This window comes from Phocoena sinus, chromosome 1, assembly GCF_008692025.1.
Source record: "Phocoena sinus isolate mPhoSin1 chromosome 1, mPhoSin1.pri, whole genome shotgun sequence".
Classification (NCBI taxonomy): domain Eukaryota; kingdom Metazoa; phylum Chordata; class Mammalia; order Artiodactyla; family Phocoenidae; genus Phocoena; species Phocoena sinus.
The window spans coordinates 90,294,741-90,319,937 of NC_045763.1; the positions used below are offsets into that span (position 1 = coordinate 90,294,741).

The window sequence follows — 25,197 nt, forward strand, 5'->3', positions numbered from 1 at the left end:
GTTTCTTTTGGGCTGTTGGACTGAGGGTCTTAGTTCCTCTCCAGAGGCATCTCTCAGTTCCTTGCCCTGGGCCTCTCCATGGGACAGCTCGTAGCGTGGCAGCTTTGAGCAAGCAAGTGAGAGAGCAAGAGAGGAGGGTGAACAAGATGGAAGCCAGAGTACTTTAATTTAGAATTGACATCTTGTCATTTTTGCCATACTTTACTCATTAGGAGCAAGTCACTAGATCCAGCCCACACTCGAGGGGAAGGGATTACACGAGAGCATGAACGCTAGGGAGGCAGGGGTCATTGGGATCCATCTTTAAAGCTGCCTATCACAGCAGACTTAAGGGAATAAGACTAGAGGTAAAGGGACCATTTAGGAGGCTGTTGTAATAATCCAAGTGAAGTGATATGGAGATTATTGTAGACATGCGTAATAGAATGACAGGGAGGGGATGGAGTTTAGAAGTGTTTAGAATGTTAAGTCATGAGAACTCGGTGATTTAGAGCATGAGAGTTTTAAGGGAGAAGAAGCAATTAAAGGTGGCATCCAATTATTCTTGGCTCGTAAATCACTGTCTGACTGAAGAATAATTTCATTTGAATGTGACTTAAACTCCTGTCTACACTGAGCTTTTATATTCATTACTGCTATTCTCTCCACACTTTTAGTTTTCTAAGCTTGCCCTAGGTGTTGCTTCCCTGGACACCAGTTTCTAAATATCTCAGTATCTCTCAGTATCTGTTTAATTTTCCTATTTGTTTCTCTTCCTGTTTTTACCCTCCCTATCCAGATACTTATCACTGTACACAAAGTATGGAACAGTCTCCTAATTTCTTCCCTGGGGCCTTTCCTTTCTTTAATCTAGATTCTAAAACATCTAATATCTATGCATTTATCATTCATCTAACCAACAAGTATTTATTGTGGGCCCACTTTGTGACCAGCACTTTACTAGGCCTCCTTGGGAATATAACAGTGAACAAGACAAGCATTGTCCCTGTTCCTTTGTGTGTTCATTAATATCTTCTCTTTCTTTTCTGTCTGTCAGAAGTACTACTAATCTTTTAAGGTACACTTCACCTTCTGCCTTCCTTAAAAGGTATATGTTTTGTTTTGTTTTGTTTTTCTCTCTGTCTCCTATAGCTATAATCAGGAGGGGTTTTACTCTAGAAATATTGAGATACTACAAGTTTAAAAGAAAGAACTGGTTTAAGCTATTAAGTGTAATGAAGCTATTCTTGACCTTCCCTCTCAGTCTGCTTCAAGCAATAGAGCAGTGCCTCACCCCCTGACTCATTGGACTCCCCCTGGAGAGCTTTTTAAAAACATAGATGCCTCAACTCTCCCTCAGAGATTCTCATTCAATATGTTAGAAATGACAGCAAACAAGACTCTAAGGTGAATTTGATATGTAGCTGGTTTAGAAAACTACCTCATTAGAGTCAGCCTCACCATTACACTATTAATTGCTTTGTGTGCATTTAACCATCCAAGTAGCCTAAAGCCATAATTTCCAAATACTGGTTGAGGACTAATTACATCAGTTCATACAGATTTTGGCGCCCTATCACAAGAGGTGCTGATTCACTAGATCTGTGGTTATATCCAGGCTTCTATTTTTTTTTAATAATCAATGAAGACCGATATATAATCGGGTTGGAAAAACACTGGACGAATGAACTTAATATGCTGTATTAATTTTTTTTGTATTTTCCTTAACAGTACTCTTCAGATAAATGAATGTAAATATTTGATAAACGTTAAGGACCAGTTGGCCATGACATGCCTTATAGATTATCCTTGAAGATTCTAGCCATTTGAAGTCATATTATAAATGACAGTTGAACGACTGCTGTGTTTAAATTTTAGATGCTCCAGTACTATTCAGTAGCGTGTTTATTGTTTCATACATTGATACATTTCATTTAGCTCTTTTACTTTTACTTTAAAGAATAACTTATTTGTCCCATGAAAAATTTGGAGCAACGGCTGGATTCTTTTTCCTCATATTATTCTGACAAATCTTTGTTATATTCTAATGGGAGGTATATTATTACTTTCTTGCAGGATGGGATTGTCAGAATGTGGCTTTAATAAGTTTGATGTCTTCCTTTTCTATAGTGTTATTCCTCTTTTAAGAGAGTCTGTTGGAATATTAATGCAGCGAACTCCTCCCCTTTTGGAAAATACTCTCCCTCAGTGCTATCAGAGGGTAAGTTTCAAAGCTTCCAAACCATTGGGTTTTGGTTGTTTCCAAGCTGTTAGGGGTTATAACTTTTATAAATATGGGTAGCATGTGTGTATAATTTAGTATTTCTGCCAAGACTAAATGCTGACCATGAATGCCATTTATATGAACCAGAATAAAATCATTGGAAAATATTGAGCTTCACTAAAGAAAATGTGGTAGAAGTTGTCCTCATCTAGAAATCAAGCAGCTCTTTTAAAATATAAATATAAATAGCAGATGATATAAGCATTTCTTCAGCATAGATTTTGTGAGCTCCCCTTTTATGCCATATATTCTTCTAAGGTATTAGGGGTGTAATGGTAAATAAGGTAGTCAGGGTCTATCAAAGAATTTATGGTCTGGTGGGAAAACACAGGCACTAAACAATAAATAAATAAGAAAATATCAGTGATGATTACTATAATAGAAATAAAACAAAGTCATGTGAGACATGGATGGCTATGTCAGATTTATCCAGGAAGTCATATTCAAGGAAATTGAAATCTTGTTGACAAGAAGGAGCCAGACATGAACATCTTGGAGAAGAGTGTTCCAAGCAAAGGAAAATGCTAATGCGAAAAGTTCTATGACTGGAACTAATTTAGTGTGTTTGAAAAACAGGAAAAAAAAAAGCCATTGTGGCTGAAGCATAATAAAGGGAAGAGTGGCTGGAAAGGCTGGGGAGAATGGCAGAGGACAGATCATATAGAGGTTTTGGTCTTACTAAGAGGTTTAGATTTAATTCTAATCTCTGGGAAGCATTAGTAAGCTTTTAGGCAGATAGAGTGTCACAAAATGTAAGTTTTTAAAAGCTTATTCTGCTTGCTATTAGAGAATAAACTCTAGGGAGAATGAAAGCAAAGAAAACCAGTTAAGAGGCTGTTCTAATCTGAAAAATCATGGCCTGGACTACAGTGGTAGAAGTGAAAATGGAGCTAAGTAGATATTTTGGATAAGTTTTTGGAGATGGATTATATTAGCAGAGGGGAGAAAAAGTGTTGAATCGCAACTAGGTAGATGCTAATACCATTTGTTGAGGTTGATGCAGGTGTGAGGGTGGAAAAGCCTCCCAAATCAAGAGTTCTATTCTGGATATGTTAAAAATGAAATGCCTACTGTACATCTAGGGGAAATGTCACTCAAGTGGTTGGATATGCAAATCTGGAGTTTTAGGGACTGATGAGAACTAGGGGTAGTTTGAGTCATCAGTATATGACTAGCATTTAAAACATTAGGATTATGTAAGGTTACCTTGGGAGGATTAAGCTCTAATCTTTAGGTCAAGCTTCCACTCCAGATTTAGAGCATAGGCAGGAAAGCCAGGAATGGGAGCTGGAAAACCCAGAAGAAGTTGAAGGAGGAAGTAATCAACGGCGCCAAATATTTCTGTGAGACAATTACAGTAGGAACAGAGAAGTGACCATTGATTGGGATCATGAACAGCATTAATGGCCTTGATAAAAGCATTTTCAGTAGAGTTTGGAGAAAGCATGATAATAGTAGATTAAGGAGAAAATGAATTGGGGAGGTAGAGATAGTGGTTATAGTCAACTTTTTTTAAGAAGTGTTGTTAAAGGGAACAAAGAAATGAGCTGATAGCTTGGCTGTAGATATAGTAACAGTGGTGAGGGAATTTGTTTTTAAAATAAGATGTTTTAAAACAGCATCCCATAGAACTTTCCCCAGTAATGGAGATGTTCAATAATCTACATTTCCCAGTATGGAAGTCACAAGGAACATGTGGCTATTGAGCACTTGAAGCTTAATAATTTGAGCTATAGCGCGACTAGTTTTTAAACTTCATTTCATTTTCATGTATTTAGTCACATGTGTTTAGTGACTTCTGTATTGCACAGTGCAGTTCTGGAGCCTGTGTGTTACAGGAAGAAATTGATGGCATGGTAGCGAAGCAGGTTACTTCACTACCTGCTGAAGGAATGAAGGTCTTGAGAAGGTGAAAAAGGAGAGAACCCAAAGCACTATGGAGGAATTCATTGTAGATAGGAGCCAGGGGTACTGTATCCCCCAAGGGAAGACAGAAAGTGCTGAAAGAGATGAGGGCTGACTGGTGGATTTGGTGGTGCAGGATAAGGGATTTCCTGTGTGCTTCTATTTTCTCTTTGATTTACAGGGCAGAGTAATCATGCAGAGAAATTAGAAGACCAGAGAAGAAAAGAGAAGGTATAGAATAGTCCTTTATGAGATAGGGAAAGTGAAGTGCTGCCCATTTGACATTTGTGGTTTTATGATTTTAAGGTAGGACCAGTCAGCATAGTTGTGGAAGAGAAAGGGGCAATTTATTGAACGCCTACTCTAAGCTGGTCCCTATATTAAGTGATTTACATATATTGTTTCTTTTCTTCACATTAACCATACAGGGTAAGTTTCATCTTCCTTTCCCTAGGAAAACTGAGTAAAATTGATGTTTGAGGATTTAAGTAACTCATCTAAAGTCACAGATGGTAGTGGCTGAATATGGATTCAAATCCATATCATTCTGGCTTTAAAAGCTCATGCTCTTTCTGTTAAACCACACTGTCCGAGCAGGAAGAGCGACACAGATTTTCATCTGTAGCTACACTTTCCCCACTTTTTTTAATTCGAGTAAAGTTAATGCCAGTTTCTATAAGACTCATTCCTTAACTTATGCTTTAGGATAACTGCAGGAATGTGCTTGTACTGCTATATCTGTGGAGGTAGAAGAAATCTGTTCAGTCAGGGTGTTGTTTCCCTAGCAGTATACCATTTCCATTTAGAAAAGTGTGGAGGGATATCAGGTTCAAACCACTGTGTCATCAGAGTCCTGAAAGAGGAAGAGGAAGTGCACCTTGACCTCTTTCCCTAGTAAAAGCAGTTTTTTTAAAGGGCACAATGGTTATTGTCTCACATTTCCCACCAAGTGTCTTGGAGCTTATAGAAAGTGATCCTACAACAAATTCTGATAAAAATAAATATTTTTGATAAATATAAGTTCAACTTTTTCTTAATTGGCAGCCCAAACAGATTACTTAAGAATCAGGGAATCTCAGAATTCAAAAAGATCTTATTATTCATTTGGCCCAGACTTCTATCTGTTGGAAGAATCTCCTTTGCGACATTCAGTTGGTCTTTCGGCTTCTTGACTATTTCCAGGAATCGGTAGTTAGCCCCTTCACTGAGTAACCTCTTTCTTTTTTAAATTGGTGTAATTGTTATAAAGATCTTTTTAACTTCTGGGTTCTGATCTTAGTTCATCTCCTCTAGATCTATACAGAGATATTGAACAATAGCGGTGATTTGGACATCTTTGTAAAGATTTTCCTGATCTTCAAGGGAATACATCTAACGTTTTTTCCTTAAGCGTTTTCTGTACGTTTTGGGTAGATAGCTTTTATTAAGTTAAGGAAGTGTCCTTCCAATCATAAATAGGGGTTGAATTTTATTAAATAATTGTAATGCTTTTATTGAAATGATTATGTGATTTTTCTCCTTTGCTTCACTAATTGAAGAATAACAGTAATAGAGTTTCTGATGTTTAATCTTTCCCTCTTGGGATAAACCTAACGTAGTCATGATATGTTATTTTTTAATATACTGTTGGAGTTAGCTTATTTAATTCATAAGAGAAATTAGCTTATGATTTATTGTCTTTATCTGGTTGGGGATCAAGATTATTTCTTATATGAGATAGCACCTCTTTTTTATTTTCTGGCAAAACTAAGAGGTTATGTTAAGTTTCTTGAAAGTCTGCCCTCTGGGACTGGGGGTTGGGGGGGGCTTTATGAAAGAGAACTTTTATTACCTTTTCAGTTTTTAATGGCCCTTTTATATCTTCTGTTTTTTTTCTTATATTACAGCATTTTCTGTATTTCCAGAAATTTATTCATTTTTGTCTAGATTTTTGAAATTGTGTTTTTTGTTGTTGCTTTTCTGATTTTATTATCTATTTTTTCCAGCTTTAGTGAGGTAAAATTGATAAATGAAAATTATGTATATTTAAAGTGTACAATATGTTGTTTTGATATACATGTACATTGTGAAATGACCATGGAACCCTTCATGAATTTGCATGTCATTCTTGCACAAGGGCCATGTTAATCTTCTCTGATCGTTCTCATTTTAGTATATGTGTTACGAAAGCAAAGACCAAAATTGAATTTATATTCATTTTATATATATACATGTACTATTTACTGAGCAATTACTTGGGCCAGGCTTAGGTCCTTACAGTTTTAGGTGCTGAGGATACAAAACATAAAAGTCGAAAATAAATCCCTGCCTTTATTGAGCTTGAGTTCTGCCAGAGGAGACAGGCAAGAAACAATATAAATAACATAGTAATGTAGTGTGCGACATTATATGCCGAAAAGTAAAACAAACCAGAGAAATGTAAAAATAAAAGCATTGTAGTTTTACATAGAATAACAGTAGAAGGACCTCCTGAGAAGATGGCATTTGAGTCAAGACCCAAACAAAGTAGGCGAGGCAGAAATCTAGAAGGAAAGACACTCCAGGCAGAGGGAATAGCAAATGCCCTGGGGCAGGAGTGTGCCTGACTTTTCAGAGTGGTGAAGAGGCTTCTGTAGCTGAGGAAGAGGGAGCAAGGGGAGGAGTAGTAGGAGATGAGGTAAATAAGGTAAATAACAAGGGGCCACATGATGTGGGTCCATGTAAGTTATTGTGAAAGCACTGGTTTTTGTTCAGAGTAAGATGGGAATCTACTGGAGGATTCTGAACAGAGTGAAAGCATCTGATCTAAAGTAACAGATTCTTACTTGGGCTACTGTTTTGAGAATAGATGAAGAGGTGCAAGGCTAGAAATAGAGAGACCAGTTAATAAGGTATTATAATAATCCAAACTAAAGTGGCTTCAACTAGCCTGACAGCAGTAGAGGTGGTAAGAAGTGTTTGGATTCTACTCAGCTGTAGTATTTTGTACACTCACATATTGATACATTCATATAGTATTCCGTTTTATGGTTTTTAAAATCTGTTGTTTGTAGTTCTTTTCCTTTTTCATTTTGTACTTTGTTTAATTGCATGTTCATTTATTTTATTTTTTTACCGCTATCAGAGTTTGTCTTGCCAGTGGTTGTCAACCTAAGGGTGTGGAACACTTAAGGAGCCACTGGAAAAACTTTGAGACATCCCTCCCTTTTCTGGTTGTCACATGAGTTGGGGAAGGGTATATGTTGGCATGTAGTTCCCTGGGTCCTGGGGATGCAAAGATCCTGTAGTTCCTGACACTTGTACACGATGAAGAATCATCCTGTCTAAAACATGCCCCCATTACGTACGAAACACTGACTCTCTAGCTCGTTAATCTTTTCAGAGAACTAGTTTTTTGATATTGTGAACTCTGTCATTTCTAAATTTGTGGATCGTTGATTTCCATCCTTTATTTCCTTCCGTTTTATTTCTTAAGTTGACTCTGTTGTTTTTTTCCTAATTTCTTAGCTCATGTGTATTTGTATTTGTCTTCTGATCGATGTACAGTTGACCCTTGAACAACACAGGTTTGAACTGCACGTTCTACTTATACATGGATATTTTTCAGTAGTAAATAACCACAGTACTGCATGATCCATGGTTGGTTGCATCCTCAGATTTTTGACTGAGAAGAGGGCTGGCGTCCCTAACCCCTGTGCTGTTCTCGGGTCAACTGTATTTGAAAATGTGAATTTCACTTAGGCGCTCTCTCAGCTGTGCCCCACAAATTTTGATATGTGCTCATTTATATTTCCCAAACACCTGTCATGGTACCAGCACATAGTAAGTACCCAGTAGGTATTTGTTAATCAATGCAAGCCGCCCCCCCCCACCAGGCCACTTTTTTCATTAGAGAGTAGAATCCATGTTTACTGATGTGTTGCATGATTTAAGATGGGTGTACTTATACTTGAGTTCATGTTAATATGTGCTCTTTATATTTTAGGTGCAGCAGTTGCAAGGAGTTTACAGTTTACAAGAACAGCATTTCTGGACCTTATGTTCTGATGTTTATGTTGGGACCTTGAAATTAGTAGTGGCACCTGATGCTGATGCCAGGTGGATTTTAAGCCAAACACATAATATTTTTACTCAGGTATGATTTTTTTACTAACTTCTTTTAAGGGTCTAGGAATTTATTGTATCTACTAGTCTTAAAAAGATTTACTATTTAACATATTGAATATATATATACTACACTGTGAGGTAAGTGTGAAAGTTTTTTTCAACCACAGAGTCAAATTTGGGAGATCCTTACTTCAGTGAATGCTGTTAATGAAGATAGTCCTGTTTACTCGTTGTTGTACTGATTTGAGCTCCTTTAAGAAAAAGTCGATTCTCCCTTACTGTACTCTCCTTATAAGACATGTTATATGATATTTGAAGCTAGGAATTCTAAGGTAGCATTTGGAATAAGAATAATGTCTGGTCAGTGGCGTTGGCTAAAAGCAAACTATGTTAACATTTTTGTTGATAGCAAAGCCATCTCTACTTCTGTGTCATTTAATGGCTTAATACGCTGTTGAGTTTTTCTTAATTCTGTATATGGAATCACGAATTAGTCAGTGCATGACTGCAACCAAATTATATCAAGTAACGTTTATGCCATCATGAGTTGACATAGTCAGTGACTGATAAAGTAAAAGTGATTTCTAGGTTATTCTATATATACTGGGAGAATAAGAACATCATGTCAAGACTATCTGAAGAGAGAGACCACAGATTTTTTTTTTTTTTTTTTGGTCTAGCTTGCTGGAAATATTTGGCAAAAAATCTAGATGTTGACACTGCTTCCAAAATTATCTAACACATAAATCTAATGAGGAAACTGATTCCATGCCTTAAAAATCTGTGCTTCAGTGTTCATTGAAGCACTATTTTCAATAGCCAGGACATGCAAGCAACCTAAGTGCCCATCGACAGATGAATGGGTAAAGAAGATGTGGCACATATATACAATGGAATATCCCTCAGCCATAAAAAGAAACGAAATTGAGTTATTTGTAGTGAGGTGGGTGGACCTAGAATCTGTCATACAGAGTGAAGCAAGTCAGAAAGAGAAAAACAAATACTGTATGCTAACACAAATACTGTATGCTAATACTGTATGCATATTTATGGAATCTAAAAAAAAAATGGTTCTGAAGAACCTAGGGGCAGGACAGGAATAAAGACGCAGACATAGAGAATGGACTTGAGGACACGGGGAGGGGGTAGGGTAAGCTGGGACGAAGTGAGAGAGTAGCATTGACATATATACACTACCAAATGTAAAACAGATAGCTAGTGGGAAGCAGCCGCATTGCACAGGGAGATCAGCTCGGTGCTTTGTAACCACCTAGAGGGGTTGGATAGGGAGGGTGGGAGGGAGACGCAAGAGGGAGGGGATTTGGGGATATATGTATACGTATAGCTGATTCACTTTGTTATACGGCAGAAACTAACACAACATTGTAAAGCAATTATACTCCAATAAAGATGTTAAAAAACAAAAAAAATTTGTGCTTAAAAACTGACCCAGCCCTCCTGATGTGATGCAGTGGGAAGTACACGGCATGACCTGTGTGGCACTCTTGCCAGAAATGGTTAATGTGAATCCCGTCACCTTGTGGACTGTTACCCTGGATTCTTAAGAAGTGTCAGTGTCATGAAAGGAAAAAAAGGAACGATGGGGGATTCTTCTAGATTAGAGGAGACTTCACAATTAAATGCAGTGTGTGGCCCTTGATTGGATCTTGGACTGGGGAGAAACAGCCACAGAAGAAACTATTGGGTAATTAGAATATGGACCACACAATAGCTCATATAATTGTGTAGGTGTTAAACTTCTTGGGTACGATAATGGTATTGTGGTTATAGAAGAATGCTCGTACTCTTAGGAGATACATGCTGAAGGCTTTAGTGGCAAAGTATCAGGATGTCTAATTTTCAAATGTTTCAGCAAAAGTAAAAAGGATTATAAATAAATACATATATAGAGAAATAAGGCAAATGTGGCAAAATGTTTGCGATTGGTTTACACAGGTGATGGGTAGATATGCATTTATTGTGCTATTCTTTTGACTTTAAGCCTTTTCAAAATAAAAAGTTAAAAAATAAAAGTTTGGTGGCTCCTCATTGCCACCAGGATAAAGCCCAAACTTTCTAGCATGACACAATTAACTTTTCAAGCCTCTCTCCTACTATTATTCATTGCCATGTACTTCATACGCCAGCCCCACCAGACTATTTACTTACCTGTGTGAGACAAAAATCCTACTCTAATGTAAAGGTCCAATTCAATTGTTACTTTCTCTCTGAAGCCTTAAAGACCCTTCTAAGCATCATATAGATAGAGAAAGAGAGAGGGACAGACTGACAGTTTAAATTCAGGACCTTAGCATAAATTAAACGATCTCTCTTCTCTAATAGAGGTGTATGGTTATGTTCCTTTGGAATAATTAATGAAATAATCTTATAATGTAGGCAACAGCCAGACGTCCTCTACTACAAAACAATATGCTGGTACCACTTATTTACTCTAGACATTTAAGAACTGTCTTTTCTTAACAGACATTATAAGAAGTCTGTACCACCATGAGTTTCATAATGCAGCATGCAAAACCTTCACAACATGTCTGAATCCTTCTCACACCTCCTCCCTTTTTCAGAGGCAAAAAGGAGAACATGACTAGCAACAACCTTGCTTTTCACTGCCATTTCTAGGTCATTATTCTCTCCTTCAGTCTCGATTTTCTCCTAGTTATACCATGTCCTTCCACCCTCACAGTCTGAGCTTCTGTCCACCTCTAGGATACCTCATACTGTCCGAAGACTTCGGCACATAAGTCACTTAATTTTCCCTCTGAGAAGGAATGCACTTTATAGGTTTAGAAATGTGTGAGCAGCTGTGTCTGTGCTTAGAACTGCTGAAGTTATAATTGAAGTAGGTGGAGGGAGGTTCTTCTGGTAACCTTAGAAATCTTGGCTTTTAAAACGGCTGAAGTTGAAAGTTTACTCAGCTGCCTCTTTGGTTTTGGAAACTGTATTTGGGTTTTGAAAATTTTAAGCTCTAAAACATATTTTAAGCCTTTTTATCAGCTAAGGTCAAGCCCACTTGATTTCATTCCTTGCAGAGACTAGGGACTCTCTTAGGCTTGCAGTGAAAATGGTTCAACACATTTTTCCCAGCGGGCAGAGAGAAGTCATCCTCATGATTTTCATTCCATACATTTAATGATTATAAAGTTGTTTTGTGATAGTTGTTTTGGTTCTGACATATGCAAAACTGAAGTTTTTTATTAATTTATTTTCCTTTACTGCTTATGCCCTAGTCATGCATATTCATTATGCTATGAGTATATCCAATACCTTGCAGTAACATTTGCAATTCATGAAATGAAATTTAAATTTTTTTCCGTTTTTAAAAAATTTTAAATTATATCTTAATCATAGATTTTACTTATCAAAAGTAGTAAGGATCAAATTGCTCCATTTTTAAGAAAAAAATTAGACTAATCCTTTAAGTACATTTCTTGTAGAAAGACTTGAAATACTGGTGGCCTTAGTTCCAAAAGAACAAAAGAAGGATTTTCTCAATACTTTGTGGTTCTATGACATTTTAATGTATTTTTCTTATAGCTGATCTTAAATTGGAATTAAAATTTTTTTTTTTTTTTGGTTAAAAAGTTCTTGTTAAAATTTATATGGGGTTAGCTTTGAAAAGGTTAACATAAGTTTGAGAATTATAACATTTTGTTTTGTTTTTAAAAATATAAGCTTTGCGACTGTTTTAGAACTGTACATTAAGCATGTCTTTTTATTCTCATGTTCCATAGTTATCACTTAATCATGAATGGCTAAGGCAGTTGGCTTGCTATCACGAATATAGAGCAATACTAGTGAATTGGTAGAAGTCTCTTCAATACTTTGATTCCTTTGGGATTATTAGTTAAGTGATAATCCAGTTTTTAAACTACAGGATTTTTTGTTGACATAGAAAAAGTCCCTCTCCTTTCCACCACATGCACTAACTTTTTAATGGGAACAGATGAAATAGAAAACTTATTCTTTATGTTTAGTATATGAACAGGAAGTGGATGTGGGATACTGGATGAGGAAGACAATTTATCATTTATGTTTCTTGTTTTAAACTGGCTGATATCATCAGTTAATTTTTTTAATACACTTTGGTTAGAAATAAAGTTTGAAGGAAAATCTAGAATATGCTTGGGTTCATTACCCTCCTCAGTTCCACACAGCAGAAAACACAATCAAGGCTAATTCATATTATTTGCTCCTTGATAGAAATTGTACCTTGATATCTTCCATCTTCTCTTCTGCCTGTTTCTGTTATACCTATTAAGTCCTGAACCCCTGGCTTCCTGCTTCAGCTTTCTGTGCTCTATTTTCTTGCCTCAAAATAGAAGTTAACACTGATCGCCAGGAAGGAACCAAAAAGCCTCCTCACTAACCCAGATGGGAGTTCCCCCAGATTCAGGACCTCCCACCTGCACTGCTGTCCTGCCTGTGTGATCCCTTCCTGTCTCTGACAGTAGGGAATAGGAGAAGCTCTCTGTGCCTTTCCGGGTGGCTAGCTAGTTTTCCACCCTTCCTGTTTGTAGGGAGTTTTAATCTTTTATAATGATTGATTAGTTTTAATTAATCCACAGGGGTTAAGTGTCCATTGGTTGATGGTGGTGGAGATAATAACAGCAGCAGCAGCTAGCCTTTTTGAGAGCCCACCACATGCCAGGCACTGCGATAGACACCTAACATATTAATCTACCTGCAGCACAGGTTGGGTATTCTCCCCAGTTTACAGAAAAAGGAACCCAGACCCAAGTTATTGTTCATGACTTGTAATTTCATCATAGTAAGTCACTATTTCACGAATTCTGAGATGATTCAGTTTTCACATGGAAGAGTAAGGCAGTTTTTCAAGAATTCATTTTTAAGGGATAAAGACTAATATTCTACATTGAGTCAAAAATTAAAGTAGAAGGCTTCCCTGGTGGCGCAGTGGTTGAGGGTCCGCCTGCTGATGCAGGGGACGCAGGTTCGTGCCCTGGTCCGGGAAGATCCCACATGCCGCGGAGCGGCTGGGCCCGTGAGCCATGGCTGCTGAGCCTGCGCGTCTGGAGCCTGTGCTCCACAATGGGAGAGGCCACAGCAGTGAGAGGCCCGCGTACAGCAAAAAAAAAAAATTAAAGTAGAAAGTTTCTGCAGTTTTTGAGAATTGGTAGAGAAATACAAACAACCCAGTAATTTTCTTTAGCCGTATTCTTGTTTATTTTTCTAAATTTTTACTGCTGATTTGTCTTCCTTTCCACAACAATGAGTATTTATGGAGAGTATTCTAAGTCTATGATTTCAGGTTAACACTTATTTTCTTAGAAGCATGGATGTTAAAAATAACTAGCTGTCTTTCCAACTTAAAAAAGTGTTAACTGAATTACGGTTTATACATGATTCTCAGGATATAAGACACAACAAGTATTCTATGGTTTTCACTTTTTTTGAGGACAACCCTCAGCTGGCTTTAGAGTCATCCCAGCGGCAGGTAGAATATTTAATGGCACTGGGCACTGTTTTGATCTGCTGGAGTATTTGTCATGTCTTTGTTGTGTGGATAAACTGTAAAGAAAACCTAGTTTGCATTCAGGAAGTAGGTGACTTCCTAAAGGAGTCTTTGGAAATTCCACTTTTTCTCTCTACATTGAAGGCAATTGAGAAAGGAAAATGGGAAGCTGGAAGACTTAAAGGTGTTCCCATCCAGCCAGATGGATGAAACAAAATGACTTTTTCTGTTAGACTGGGCTTTTGTGTAAAGCAGTAGGCCCTCTGGGGAAAGATATCAGCTTGAGTAATTAATTTGTGATTATGCAAAGATCAATTTACCTAGCCTCTTTGTTTTTCCTCTTTCTTTTTTATTGCCTTGGGCTACCTCATTTCTTATTACTATCTTCACTGTATATGGGGGGGAGGATGTTAGGAAAGTGGCAGATAATAATGGGAGCCCAACTTATCTTGTCCATTTTTCTTTCATTAACAATTTTGTTAAAGAGAAAAGAAATTAAGCCAGTTTATTTGGGCAATAGTTGTTTTCTCCTAAGCTTAGACACACAAGAATTTTTCAGAAAGGCTCCTAAGTACAGTTATTACGGGGCCCATCTGAGTTGAGTAAATCAAATATAATCAATCATAATAATTTGTTTTTTATAGCATGTAAGAATCCTTTCTTGTATATTCACATATGATCCTTGCAATAGTGCCTGATATGTAGCAAGGATTTATTAAATGTTTGTCAAATACTGGATGAATATATAACATTTTTGTGAGATAAGTAGGATTGGTATTTATCAACACTTTTAAAATTAGGAAAACTGAGATTCTGTTTCAGTTTTTAGCTTAAAATCATACAGATGTTAAGTTCTTTTTTCTGCCACAAAACTCTTTGAGTGAGTGCAATTCAATGTATTTTCAGAGAACTTTAACTTTACCACAGCAAGGATTTTTCTTTTCTTTCATTCTTTTTTTTTTAATGAGGCAAAAACGCTAGCATGTTTTCTGTGCTGGAAAGCTACTGGGGTCTTTTCCAGCTTTTTATTCCACTAGAGCAGCTCCTGACCCCTTAGACATTCATTAGTGCTGGGCAGAGCCCTCCAACTGGAATGCTAGAAGAAAAGCCATGGTAGAAAGTAATGCTTTCAGGAGCCCAGAAATTCCTGGGAGAAGGTAGCGTTATTATTTTATCCCCCACTCCGGCTTTTCTTTCTCTTAGATGTTCCACTTTACTCTTCATTCTATGTTGCTGACAAGAAAGTGCTTAATTGTAACCGATTGTATGCTTTAATCTTTAAAAATTGTTTTTTTATTTGAAAGAAGGAAATTAATAGAATTTCAGTTCATCCAATAGGTATTTATTGATCATTTACTGTGTGCTGGGCACTACTTGAGGTTCTGGGAGTCAGCAGCAAAAGACAGGACAAAGTCCTTTTATCTTGGACATTATCATTGGAGAGTAACAATCACAGCAAATAAGTTTTATGATATATTAGAAAGTGATAAGTGTTATAGATAGGGAGAGCAGGGTAGGGAGACTGGGGGTGCTGAGGCATTTACCATCTCTTGCACCAAGCTTTGTTTTTGTTTTTTGTTCTTTTGATAGATAGAGAGAGATAGATAGATAGATAATATCTATCTCATCATCTCATCTGACATACTATATTTACTTGCTTGTTTATCATCTCCCCTCCTTCCTAGTTCCCAACAGCTTATCAATTCCATGAGGGCAAGGGTATTTTTTACCTATTTTGTTGGCTGTTGTATTCCCGGGGGACAGAAGAGTGCCTGGATTCCAATAGATGCACAAAATGTATTTGTTGGATGAATGAATTGAATGCATTTTTTAATAGGGTGGTCAAGATAAGCCTCACTGACATCTGAGTAGAGATATGACAGGAAAGGGAGTATGTCATGTGGCAATCTCGAGGAACATTGTACCAGGCAGAGGGCCCAGTGTGGCTGGAACAGAGTCAACAAAGGGAGAGAAGTAAGAGATGAGATCAGAGAGGTAATAGGGGCCAGATCATGGGAAAGCTTTGAAGGCCATTGTAGGACTCTGGGCTAAGGACTGAGGAAGGTAAGCTGTTGTAGGGTTTGAGTGATGGAGTGACATCACTATAGTTGCTCTACTGGAAACAGACCAAAGGAGGGCAAAGGTAAAAGAGTGAAAACGAGATCAGAGGCCGTTACAAAATGTAGGCAAGAGATGATAGTGACTTGGGCCAGGGGATAGCAATGGAGGTGATGTAAATTGATCAGATTCTGTATTTGCATTATTTTGAAGGTAAGGCAAACAGGTTTTGCTAATGGGTTGGGTATGAGAGAAAGAAAGGTTTTTAAGTTGCAGCATTGAGGAAGGAATTGAGCCCAAGAAGATACAGGATCAACAGTTTAGAGGGGAGGAAATAGGGATTAATTTGGCTGTGTTTCGATGCTTGTCAGACATCCAAGTAGAACTGTCAGGTAGATGGTAGGTAGGTTCCAGTCTACAAAAGGTGTGAGCATGTAGATGGTACTGAAAGTCTGGATACTGGGTGAGACCATCTAGGGGACAAGTGTCAAAAAAGAAGGGGTCTGAGGACTAAGCCTTTGGGTATTTGAGTGTTTAGTATTCAAAGACAGGAGGAGAAACCCACAAAGGAGACTGAGAAGGATTGATAAGTGAGGTAAAAGGTCAACCAGTGGGTATTCTCTGGAAGCCAAGAGGAGGAAAAGTGTTTCAGTAGGAGGAAGTGATTGTCCGTGTCCTTTTTGCTGCTAGATTAATTACTAAGATGAAGACTGAGAATTGAGCGCTGGGCTAAGCAATTTAGAGGTGACCTTGACAGTTTGGGGAAGTGGTTGGCAGCAAAAGTTTGGTTGAAATGAGTTCAAGAGAGAAGAAAGGAATTATAGATAGCAAATATAGAAAAATTGATAAAACAGGAGAGGTGGGGGCAATTTTGAGATCAGTGTCCTTGAATAGCAAGTTTATATCCAAAATTGAAAAGAGGAGTTGGAGTGTAAAGTAAATAACCAGTAGATGGTTATGCTTACTTCAGTGTTTAAAATCGTTTATCATAGGAAGATTTAGACTGGATAGATTTATGATTTTAGTAGCCAACTAGTCAAGCACTGTGGTGTTTTCTAGCAGAATAATGGTAGCTGGGTAACCTCATTTTTCCAAAATTCACTTGGGCAGGGCATGTAATTAGTGGCATAGCTTTCTTTTGTAGGGCTAAATGGAGAATCTTTTTTGCAACTTATTAACATACTTGTTTCTAAAATAAAATTATTGGCACTTTATGATGAAAAATGGAGACTTCTTTCCCAAAGACAGAAAAGGAAAATAATTCTTCCCTTTTTCAAAAAAAAAGAAAAGAAAAGAAATTTTTCTTCCTACTACTTTTCTGAAATTTATAGTCTATTATTGGTTTGTTTGATTTTCTAATTTTTTTTTTTTTTTTTAACTTTTCAGGCCGGAGTGAGACAGCTTTATGTACAGATTGACTTTGCGGCCATGTAAATGAATGAAAAGAAATTGTGCTTTTTGGGGGACCTAATTTTTTCTGGTACTGTAAAATCCTAATCATGGTACCTAGCTTTTTAAAAAGAGAAATCATCACTACAACTCCCCAGCACCAAGTAGACCAGGCAGAGTCAGCCGATTGTGCTCTGCCAGGAGTTTACAACTAAGGGATCAGAATTAAGAGGATCTCTCCTGGACTTTTGGTCTTCTGTGCTTCTTCCCTCCAAACCATTTTGATTTCTGAGGTTTCTAGTTTTGTTCCAGGGTATTGTTTTCTGTTTGTTTGTTTCCTTTTTTTTTCATTTCAAATGCCCTCACTCCCACCTCTCATCCTAGCCAGTAAGAAATTCAGACAGTGGGCCTCTAATCATCTGGAATGTCTTCACTGAAGCTGCTGGAAACCACTGCTTTCATTCCCAGAAAACCAGTGTTATTTAAAAAAAAAAAAAAGAAAAAGAAAAATGGAAATCTGCTTTATATGTAATGTCACAATTGTTGACGTTCTTCAATATAACCATGTTTGTAAAATTGTTTGTACCTTGCAAACTTATGAACCAAACCATATTGGGTTTTCAAAGTGCCTTTGTATCAGAAAATGTATTTGCCAGCATAGAAATGTACCATCAAAGGTCATGTATATGTTTTTTTTTAATGGGTATTCTGTATTCTGTACAAAATAAGACTCTTGTTAGTAATGTATACAGATGTCTTTTTGTGTACTAGCAGCATAGGTTTAGATATATAAAAATCTGCCTTTTATTGCTTTATCCCATCAAAAAATAAAAGGTGTTATTTTGCTTTTTAAATCAAATTCAGTTATTACATTAAATTATTTTGTGTACTGTGTTTTCAAAACTTTGCAAATGCTTCTGTTATACAGACGGGTGTTTTAACTTACTTAAAACATCTGCTAAATTCCAAATTTCTATAAAAGCTACTGTGTCTGTGATAAACTTTCATATATCTTTCCTTGCTGTTTTTATAGATTCTATTAATGAAAGGAAAAGGCATGTAGAGTGAAGGCAGAAATGGTTGTGACAATGTTATTTTGCTTTTTCATTCTTCAAATGCCAAGTCATACGTTTTCCTGTGCAAGTGTTACACAAATACAGTTGCTTTCAGGAATCCTAAAGCAGCATTTTATTGACTTTGAAGTATTGAAGGTACTGAGTAAATGTGGTAACATAGAACTCTTCCTAACACAGGTATCTTGGAAGTTAATAAATAAGTTGATTTCTAGGCTCTTGTGTGTTTGAAAAATAAAGTTGCAATTTGAGATAAGTGCTTGAATGTTCTACTTAAATATTCTCTGTGTTTTATGAAGAAATTGTTCTGAATAGACATTTTCCCATTGTACTTCATTTTATCACAATGTATATATTCCCTTTTAACTGAAAGGGAAAAATTTAAATTGCTGGGGGGAAAACCCTGCAGGATGGAAATGAATGTTTAGAATGTAGATCAGTAATAAGCACTTTTTCACTGATGTGGCAGAAATCACTGTTGATTTTGTCTAAGTTTCAAGGTATCTGTTTCCCTATTTCTGACCTACAATTTATGAAATATACTGTGTTAGGAAAACTATAGACTGCTTTCTTTATGCTTTTCTGAACCGCTGCAGATTGCCATGAACTGTTGATAGTCCCCTTTTTGCAGATTAAGTAGTATTTTCAAAACATTTTTACTTACTGCCAGGCAGTTCTAAAGCTAAGAATTCCTGCAATAGAATGCATTTAACTGAAACAATTGTTAAGATGTTTCAGGATGGAAATATAAAAGGAAATGTCCTGATAATGGTACTGCTTTTTCATTATAAGTAGTCACTTGGAAGTTTGCATCCACTACCAAGCCTGATAGAAGCTTGCGATATTCTATAGGTTTTGGCATATTGTGTAAAATGACAGACCTAGAGGAAGGCGGGGATTTTAGATGTGTGCCTTTAAAAACTAATTATGTGACATTGTACGGATGTTTCACATACAGAGATAATTTTTGCACTGGCTGTAAAATTCACAGTGCACATTGAAGATCCAATTCTGCCTTTCACTGAGGCCTCCATTCCAAGTGAAGTTTCTTGTCAAAATATGCATCACTTTATTTAACTACGCTCTCAATACACAAGTGCATGAGTATGGTTTTTTTCTTTGATAAGGAATAGAGTATATATATATAGGACATTTGACTGAGATGAAACTCTTAGTTTTGCACCTGTTACAAGAGATCTCCAGTTCATATCATTTAGCAGGTTGGCCTTAACATTTATGCTTTAATGAAATGTTCTTAAACCTGTGTGTGCAGCAGGACAAAAAGGAGTTTTTTTCTCCCTTTTAGGAAATACTTTGTCTTCTCAATGTTCTTGGCACAGATGTATTGCTAAAGTAGATCATTTCACTGAGAAATACTCCTTGATTATTATTATAAATTTAGAATGTCCCTATTGTTGGCCGAATTCTTGGGGAAAAAAATCTGAGTATAACTTTGCTGATATTTTAAAAACCAAATATTCTCTGGAGAAAAAATTTGTATTGCTCAGGGAATGTTTACCTTGCCAAGTAAACTTCCCCAAAGAGAAATATACCTATACTAGTTTTGTGTTTTTAAATCTAGATTATATTGATCGAGATGAAGGGCTTAACCTATGTATGGCTCCCTTATCTTGCTTACTCCTTGTGCACTTTGTGAAGGACAGTAGCTAGTTTATCTGTAGCTCAGTGTTCCTCACACATCCCCACAGCATCTTCTGCAGAGGCATAAGGAAGTGGTAACAGATGTTACTGGCATTTCCCATGTACCTGGAATGCTCCAGCGTTCTTCAGAGCCTACTGGTAAACACCAATAACCAAAATACTGTGAGTTTTGTGCACCTTTGTAAAGCAGCCAAATCGTTGACTCCAGATGCAGATGATCAGAGTTCTATAATGTTTTTACCTACCATGGTATAATCTGTTTTACAGAATTATTAATATGGTAGCATCCTCTTATATAATGCTGGGATTTAAGAACAAAAATAATTCATTGCTTAGCATAGAATTTTACATCCAAGGAGACTGTCCTTAGAAGCAGTCTCTCATTCTACCTCTCACTTTACAGATGAGAAAATTGAAGCCCAGAAATGCTGTCATTTATTCAAGGTCACAGAGATAATTAGTGGCAAAGCCAAGACCAGAATCCAGTAAGTTTTCTGACTTACTGTGCTTTGTCTCCAGTGTAATTCTGTAAATGTGTTGAAGAAGCATTTTTAAATAAAGGACATCTGACCTCCATTTTTGGTACATTAAGGCACGTTATAAATGGAGTTTTTTTATTGTCTTATTTTTCATAGCTAATTATGAGATTTAGAATATTATTTCCATAGTATTCTTTATGAAATATATGATTAATTTTTTTACTCTTTTTTACTCTTCTGGAACCAGTTTCTGATTCTTTTAAAAAAAATAGTGACAGGTGTGCATTGGATACTTTTAACTTGTGAGTAAATTTTTCTGTTAATTGCCCAAGACTAAATCCAATTTAAGGATTGTTTAGTTTCTTTATTTTGTTTAAATTCTGTGAATTGGTGCTTTTTAGAAACCAGGCTAATTCATAGGTCATATCATTTCATCCTTGTTTTCAGTCACCAGAGAGCTCTTGAATTCTTAACGTTATTCTCAGAGCCACACAAAATTGGGCATTAAATGTTGTATAGAACAAAACAAAATTTTTAATAGGGTAAAATTTTGAAGTCTTATCAGAATCCCAGATGTTAAACTGCTACTTTCAACTCTTCATTAAAAGCATTACCTTGAGAAAGTTAAAAAAAAAAAAAAAGTTAAACTTTTTTTCTTTCTGTCACTGTCTTCGAAACAAATTATTTTTCACTTCACCAGAACTTTGACAAAAAAGGAAATTATTTTATTCTTTAAAGAACATTCAATAAAAGTTTTACTCATAGAGGATTCTTTCAAGACACAATCCCCAAAAGCCTTAGGGATCCAGACCTCTATCATAGAATCAAGACAATGAAAAATTATGTATCAAAAAAAGTATTTGCAGAGAAGTATAGTTCTATTTAAAGGTCAAATCGATGTCTTTGATGAGTGTGTCTTTGGTTTATGTTTAACCATTTCCTAACTACAAATTATACAGGAAGGGTGGGGTTACTTTTATTAAGTGTTTATATATCAGGCTCTTTGTATGGCCTTTTTCATGTTATCACATTTAAAATCCTCATATTTTTATAAAGAAAGATTTTTCCATGATTTTGATCCATAGATCTTTTTCAGATATATTTTATCTTCTGATTCTCCTAACATTCTTGTGAGGAAGGAATTAATTCATAACTCCATTTTACAGATGAGGAAGCTGTTTCGAGAGATTGTAAATGACCTAACTGGGGGATAGCCAGTGGTAGAGCACTGACTCTAGATCCAGTACTTCTTGGTGACAGCTACTCTTTTTTGTATGTCATTCTACAATGATTTAAAGGTCCAAGAAGTTGTAGCAGATCTAAACACACTCTCCTATAAAATCATGAACCATCACCATGAAAAAATTGATATAGGGGAATAGTTGTTATATATACATTGGTTAGACTCATTCCTTCTTTGGATGCTCTCTTACTCTTATTACCTTCGCCATTTAACTTAAACTGTGCAGGCTAAAAAGAGCAATCAGAGCTCTTTTAAGCACTTTTAAGAACTTTTAAAAAAAAAAAGTAAAAAGTTTTTTTGACACAGGGTAAGCTGCTTAAAAGGGACTGATTCAATAGTGTCAGCACCAGTGTGTGAAGAGAAACTGAACTCCTGGCCAAGAGACATTAACCTAGTTAGTAGGAAGTTGTCTTCCGAGAAGTACAAATAATTTTGCACTGCATGAGAGGGATACATAGGATTTGATTTACAACATTACATTTTATAGACACCTTTTCAAAAGGAAGAAATATATTTCACAATTAGTAGTAATCTATGCTTAAACTTAATAATATTTAACTTTGAACTCTTCCCATGGCTTTGAAAATTTAATATTTGTAATTTTGATCCTGATGGAAAGTCTGTAAAAAAGAATGTCTTTGTCTCATACATCCTATTGTCACCACACTTAGCATGAATTTACACTTAACGCACTTAGTAAATGTTTGGATAACCAGTGAGTAAATATTGTAGACAGCAGTGGATACACAAGTAAGGACTGGGGACAGGTAAACCAGTAATTTACTGTTTATTACAGAAGACATCTCAGCTTTTCTTTGGCATTTTTGCACAAATAAGTGAGTTTATATTCACTTTGGCCATTTTTTTTTTTCAAGTAGCCCTCTAAGCTAGCTGCTCCTTCATTTTAATACAGGAACAGTGGAAATATCGAGATGTTTTCCATTTTGCATGCTGTTGGACAGGAATTTCGTAGAACTGGGACTGTGGAACCTGGGTCACTTGAATTTTTATATTTTGTATAGCCAAATGAGAAACCACACTGTCCTTTGTTTTTATAGAAAATTGCCATATTCCTATTACTTTAAGGACCTGTGTATAACATTCTATTTCATTTATCCCAGATGTATTTTCATCTAAAACTCTTTCAAAGGTATATCTTGAAGGTACTTCTATAAAAACAACACTACATGTATTCATTAAGTGATTTAAACATTCCTAAGATAGTTTTTATCTTCTCTGTCTTTTCCCCTCTAAATACTAAATTTCAGTAGAGCTTCTCTTTATTTCTTTACTTATTTTCCATCTCTTTTCATTGCTTCTGCCAATGTAAAACTTCCCTTTTTCACTAGTGGAAAAAAAAAAGCTTTATTTTGAATTTTAGTATTTGAGTTTTATGTATCATATATCCTGCATCGATTAGGCTCAATGAAGATTCTGTTCTGAACTAGACATATCCTGTCAAGAGCTTGCCAAGTAATCAGATTCTCATTGCTTCCTCTAATAGCAAATTCAGTGATATCTCTGCCCAAGTGATATTTTGCCCCAACATATGTGACTTTGATCAATACACAGAATGGGTCTTTTATATCAGAAATACTGTGAATGAAAAATTGCCAAATCCTATTCTAAACACCCCTACAACTCTTTACCTCCCTGTCTTTAATGGTTTCTAAACATATGGCCAAGTTTGAATTTCGGTTTGATTCCTATGGTGAAGAGTATGGCATCAAAACATTTCTAAATAAACGTTTGAGTACAAGGCTAGGTTGGAATGTCAAAGACTATGTTGTAATTTGGTTTGAATATGCTAAAGTGAGCAATTATGATTTGCCTAAGAACAACACAACAAATTCATAATGTATATTTCACTTTTTTCTACTTGAAGACATTCATGTATATATTTTGTTTAACCTCAGATGTATTTAAAAAGAATGATAAACTATTGTATCAAAATTCTTCCAATAAAATTTCTGTTTAAAAATATTTACCTGAATTGTGTCTATTAGTTTGATGAACTGAAAAGAACACTGTGAATTTAACAGTTATTGGAACAGATTCTGGAGGACTTAAGGAATGGAGGGGAAAGAATGATTCTCAGGGCCCAGAAACAGCAAAGTTGATCAGGAAAGAGGAGATGACAGGAGACTTGGAAATGTCTTGACATTGTGAAGATCCTCGTTGTGGATCCTCATACTCATTATTTTACCTCATAAACAAGTCTTAAAGTATTTCCAGACATTACCATTAACCCCAAATTGTTCTCTCACCTCATTCCCTATGATCTCAGCTTATAGGAAATGAAGACCAAAACCATCTGACATGAGCCTCCATTATCCTTCCAAATTTTTTCCCTCTAATCAGAAGAAAGTCTTTTATTTCAGTAACTTCTCCACAAAACCCCGGATCCCACTCATCCCACTTTCTGAAACATACTCTTACAATGCAATCTTTGCCACACAATGAGGGCTTCATCCTCAGGGTGTCTGTTGTCAAGCATCTTACATGTGGTCTACATGTGCTTCTTCCACTTCCTTTCTAACCATTTCTGTAGCTCCTAGTAATATTGCTTCGCTCCTCCCTAGTTTGTGTAGTTAATCAAAGGCCATTGGTGGCTTGATTCTTGTCACAACTGTGGCATAACTACCAGCATCTCAAATTCAACAAAAAGAGAATAATACATTTACCTTTCCCACTCAGATCTCTTTTCAACTACCATTTCTGTCAGAATTCCTTACAGAATTCTTAGAAATCTAAACGTCGCCTTTGCCACACCCCCGTTTCCTGAATCCCTATCACAAAGTCCTCCTCATTCTGTTAGGGGAACCACTGACTGAAACCGCCCACCCTGGCCAGGTATCACAGCAACCACTTGCATGAGTTTTCCTACAACAGGAGGTCCTGGTAAGGAACGCAGAACTAACAAGCTACCACCAACCGGAAGAATTCGGGAAGGGTCAAAAGGAGAGAGGAGATGCCAGTCCGTTTATGTCCTACCACCCTCCCAGAATCCTCCTCGCTGGAATCCATCTTGGATGAGCGATGCACGCGCCACCAGGAAGGACCCGGAGGCAGAGTGACTGGCCAGAGACAGCCCAGAAACTAAACTAATTACCGTAAACCCGAGCCGGCAAGCCACGTGGCAGAGCAGTTCTCCTGGGTTCCCTTACCCTGCTGCTCTCCACCCAGGCGCCTCTTCCCAATAGTCTCTTGCTTTGTCAGCACACGTGTCTCCTCGGACAGTTCATTTCCGAGTATTAGACGACAGCCCACTCTCGGGCCCTGGAAGGGGTCCCCCTCCCTGCAACAATTCTTTGCAAATCTTTTAAATTCACCTTTCCATTCCCACTGCCCTACTCTAGTACTTCATTGATAACTGTACGCAGAGTCACTCTGAGGAACTGTCTGACTTCCCGTCTATTCCATGCCCAGCTCTAGCCACCTCCATTTCAGCACACACACACACACACAACACACCACAAAAACAATTCTGGCCTCAGGCAGGAAGACAAGGAATTTCTGCTGAATCAGACTACTGTCCAGGCCCTTTA

General features: G+C 36.8%; 1 protein-coding gene and 1 non-coding gene across 7 annotated transcripts in view; one reads left to right on the forward strand and one right to left on the reverse strand.

Moving 5' to 3' along the window:
- The window catches only part of SLC30A7 (solute carrier family 30 member 7), an 82,554-nt gene extending 58,922 nt beyond the window's left edge, over positions 1–23,632 (forward strand). For 5 of the 6 annotated variants that reach the window (XM_032622130.1, XM_032622101.1, XM_032622111.1 and 2 more), the window contains 3 exons: positions 2,110–2,200; positions 8,133–8,282; positions 17,190–23,632. In XM_032622130.1, the coding sequence (XP_032478021.1) occupies positions 2,110–2,200; positions 8,133–8,282; positions 17,190–17,237 (289 nt within the window). In that variant the 3' untranslated portion in view covers positions 17,238–23,632. The remainder of the gene's footprint in view (positions 1–2,109; positions 2,201–8,132; positions 8,283–17,189) is intronic. The other variant, XR_004348356.1, reaches the window with a different exon arrangement.
- On the reverse strand, positions 6,239–6,344 carry LOC116745266. The gene has a single exon (XR_004347359.1). It is a non-coding gene; the product is annotated as a U6 spliceosomal RNA (small nuclear RNA).
- Positions 23,633–25,197: the final 1,565 nt, after the last annotated feature.